Raw genomic sequence first — 4,593 nt, 5'->3', positions numbered from 1 at the left:
ACTTGACCATGTTGGTATCGTTCCTATTGCAGCTGTCAAGTTCCTCATTGAAGAAAAGGATGAGACCTTGTTTTTGTCTTTCCCCACCAATTTCTCTTGCCTACCTTGGCTTGTTTTATTGTAGTGGTGTGACTAGCATCTTTCTGGCCTTCACTAGCCAGGGTGAGTTTAGAGTCAGCAAGGGCCTAGGCATGTGATCGGCGCACAGGGTAAGGACATGTCTACAGATGTTAGGAAGCACAGGGTGCAACCTCAGGTGAGTGTCAGAAGTTGACCCCGCTCCACTCTCCCTAGCATGAGGGCCCACCATTGTATCGCTTTCCTGGTTTACCTTGTGTATTGTGTCGCTCACCATGGGTTCTCACCTCCCCCAGTTTGACACTACGCTTGTGTTCCCATTGTGTTGTGCCGCTCATTGGGAGTCCTCCCATGACCAGCCAAGAAACCTGCAGTCACATCATGACACCACCCTCCCCATTGCCCACCCACCATCTGACTTTTGTGTTTCATTTGATTTGTGTTTGACGCTGTCAGTCAGATACAGAAGGTGGCTGGGGTATATGGATAGACAGTAGGAAAGCTGCAAGTGCATTGACCCATCCCAAAGCACTTGCAGCTCTTGTGCATGTGATTTAAGAGTTGGATTTCCCAACAATGTCTACAAATAAGGTATGGATTTAATCAGTATAAAAGCACTTACCGGTATATACGGATATGCCGTTAATTTGAGGTGTAAAAGCCTTACATCAGTTTCTCTTTAGGATTAGGGAACAGGTCAAGCTGGTACCGCCAGTGGTAAAAGAAGCAGTCAGCTGAACGAGCCTACACGAGAGGTTATTCTCCTTGCAGAAATATATGAGCATGCGTATGTACAGACCAAGGGAGTGGTTTATGTCTTGTGGCAGCCAGAGATAAGTGCTTTGGTTGTAGACCTGCCTGATCTCCAGCATTACCAACAAAACTCTATTTAAAAGAAAAAATTACTCCAGAAAACTCAAAAAGGAAATTTATGATGATGTGATGCTTGATTGAAAGTGCTGTGCCGGAGAAGAATGTGGATGACTGGAAACACCTAGCAAAGAAAGGGCCAGGGCAGGAAGGATAAAGGGTCAGGGCTGAAAGGATACAGGGTCAGGACAGGAAGGCTAAAGGGTAGGGGCAGGAAGGATAAAGGGTCAGGGCAGAAAGGATACAGGGTCAGGACAGGAAGGATAAAGGGTAGGACAGAAAGGATAAAGGGTAAGGGCAGGAAGGATAAAGGGTAGGAACAGGAAGGTTAAAGGGTTGGGGCAGGAAGGATAAAGGGTCAGGACAGAAAGGATAAAGGGTAAGTGCAGGAAGGATAAAGGGTAGGAACAGGAAGGTTAAAGGGTTGGGGCAGGAAGGATAAAGGGTTGGGGCAGGAAGGATAATATGTATAGGAATAGATCCCCCTGTGTGTAATGACTCTATATCATATATAAGAATAGATCCCTTTGTGTGCAATGACACTATATCATATATAGGAATAGATCACTCTGTGTATAATAACTCTATATAATATATAGGAATAGATCCCTCTGTGTATAATGACTCTATATAATATAAAGAAATAGATCCGTTTGTATGTAATGACTATATCATATATAGGAATAGATCACTCTGTGTGTAATGACTCTATATAATATATAGGAATACATTCCTCTGTGTGTAATGACTCTATATAATATATAGGAATAGATCCCCCTGTGTGTAATGACTCTATATAATATATAGGAATAGATCACTCTGTGTGTAATGACTCTATATAATATATAGGAATACATTCCTCTGTGTGTAATGACTCTATATAATATATAGGAATAGATCCCCCCGTGTAATGACTCTATATAATATATAGGAATAGATCACTGTGTGTAATGACTCTATATAATATATAAGAATAGATCCCCCTGTGTGTAATGACTCTATATAATATATAGGAATAGATCCCTCTGTGTGTAATGACTCTATATAATATATAGGAATAGATCACTGTGTGTAAGGACTCTATATAATATATAGGAATAGATCCCTCTGTGTGTAATGACTCTAAATAATATATAGGAATAGATCCCCCTGTGTGTAATGACTCTATATAATATATAGGAATAGATCCCCCTGTGTGTAATGACTCTATATAATGTATAGGAATAGATCACTGTGTGTAATGACTCTATATAATATATAGGAATAGATCCCCCTGTGTGTAATGACTCTATATAATGTATAGGAATAGATCACTGTGTGTAATGACTCTATATAAAGATGTGTTTCCCTTTTTGTATTGAGTTACTTAACTAAATTAACGTTTTGATGATATTCTAATTTATTGAGATGCACTTGTACAACTTGCTATACTACTTTAAAGCAGAATGAAGCTGAGGATTTGAGAATATTGGATTATATTTATAGATGTAGTGCATGAGAATACACATTGAGTCTAGACAATGGGATGATGCCACGTGCATACAATTATTTATCGATTTGTTAATGAGTTAATACATGTGCTCAGAAAGAAAATAACTATTAATAAGCCCAAATGGAAGCATAAATTGCTTTTTATTCTGGTAAATTCTCAAATAACTTATGAGATACTTAAAAAAATAATGAAATAAAGTAGAAAAGAACAAGGCAATCCGTGTGGAGATAGATTGTGGATAACACATCGTTCTGCAGATCAGATGCTTTTGCCTTGACTGTGAAGGTAGACAATATAATTCTGCATGCTTCCACAATTCATTCTAAATCTGCTCAAGATGCTGAAATAAGGGTTTTATATGTTATCGTAGAGTCGGGAGTGGATGAGGAAGAGGACATTAAGGTCGTTAACCATCTTCCACAGCTGTGGGGAGAGTGGGACGTCCTTACAGGTCCTGACACTGCAGATGGGACTTGAAACTTTAAAGATTCTGCTCTCACCAATCCCATTTTTCTCCAGATTAACAACGGATGATGGATTCTTCTATCAACATCATCAGTGATGAAGAAGTTCAGCACATCCGGGCCGCTTTAGAAGAAGGTGACCTTTGTACAACAACCGAAAGACTCATCGAATCCCTTAGGGAAATAGAAAATGCTCCATTGAACATTGCCATCACGGGAGAGTCAGGAACGGGAAAGTCCACTTTTGTTAATGCCATCCGTGGCATGGATGATGAAGAAGAAGGTTCAGCCAAAACTGGTGTGGTGGAGGAAAGCCAACTCCATACGGCCATCCACAGTATCCTAACGTAACTGTTTGGGATCTTCCAGGAATAGGAACTCCAGATTTTACGCCAGACAATTATCTTCAGTCTGTTAATTTCAGTCATTATGACTTTTTCATCATCCTATCATCAGAACGTTTTAAGAAAAACGACATTGACCTAGCGAAGGCGATTCACGCTATGAATAAGAAATTCTACTTTGTGAGATCCAAAGTTGATGACAGCTTGTATGCCTCCCAGGTCCAAAGGAAGAAGACGTTCAATAAAGAGAATATACTCAATGAAATAAGAAATAACTGCATTCAAAGTCTCAGAGATGGGGGAATCACCGAGCCCCAAGTGTTTCTCCTTTCATTCCTGGAACTGGACCAGTACGACTTTGACGAAATGCAGGATACTTTATTAAAGGAGCTTCCAGAACAGAAGAGGCACATATTCCTGATCTCTCTACCCAACATTTCTCTGCCAATCCTTGAGAAGAAGCGTCAGGCTTTCAAGAAGGACATATGGAAGTTGTCTCTTCTTTCTTGTGGAGTGGCTATGGTCCCAGTTCCAGGCCTGTCTATAGCTTGTGACATAGGAATCCTGGTGACGGCCATCATAAGCTATAAGACAGCATTTGGCTTGGATAATAAATCTTTAGTAAAGTTAGCGAAAAGGTTTGGTAAAGACGTCAGAGAGTTAAGATCTGTAATCAAGTCACCTTTGGTCATACAGGAGGTAAATAAAGAGCTTGTCATCAGTTTAATAAGCAAAGCGGCTGTGGCGTGTCTTTCAATAATTGAATATTTTGTTAGCACTATCCCAGTCGTTGGTACTATCGCAGCAGGGGGGATCTCATTTGGTACCATTTACTGGATGCTCAGTAGCTTCCTTGAAGAGATTGCTGAAGATGCAGTGCGTGTTCTTTACAAGACATTGGAGACACTTGATTAGACATCTTTCTACATAAAAGAAGATGTAGTAAAAACTCCCAGACATGGGATACAATACTTAATTAAATGATTAAATGATTTGTATGTGGCAATAAAGCTTTTACATTAACCACATGTTTATTATTGTGTATCTGAAGTCATTTATATTACCTTTCCTGCAAAACCAGAATAAAAAGACAGACATGGTGCATGTGTTTCTATTACACTTTTCCTCTGATTAGCCAAAACCAGGTGTGAAACAAACAACTCACAAAATACTCAATATGTGCATGTAGACTTACTGAATCACAATGCAAAGTTATATAAATCCAAATTTGCTGATGACAGGCTGGATAGAAGATGTGGAAAGGTGTCACAAGGCATCTAATGACAGAACAGAGGCCCCTAGGCTGGCCCTCGGACTCGAGAACCTGCACTGTACCTTATCTTAG

The 4,593-nt window shown here is 39.8% G+C and overlaps 1 protein-coding gene across 1 annotated transcript; it reads left to right on the top strand.

Moving 5' to 3' along the window:
* The first annotated feature begins 2,965 nt into the window (after positions 1-2,965).
* On the top strand, positions 2,966-4,245 carry LOC142256341 (interferon-inducible GTPase 5-like). Its single transcript, XM_075327973.1, is given in 2 exon segments — positions 2,966-3,214; positions 3,217-4,245. Coding segments are annotated over 2 exon segments (1,191 nt in total). The 5' UTR covers positions 2,966-2,970; the 3' UTR covers positions 4,164-4,245.
* The last annotated feature ends 348 nt before the right edge of the window (positions 4,246-4,593 follow it).

Source organism: Anomaloglossus baeobatrachus, chromosome 11 (assembly GCF_048569485.1).
Source record: "Anomaloglossus baeobatrachus isolate aAnoBae1 chromosome 11, aAnoBae1.hap1, whole genome shotgun sequence".
Lineage (NCBI taxonomy): Eukaryota > Metazoa > Chordata > Amphibia > Anura > Aromobatidae > Anomaloglossus > Anomaloglossus baeobatrachus.
Note: the sequence above shows the minus strand (reverse complement) of the source record. Positions and strands in the feature narration are given on the sequence as shown.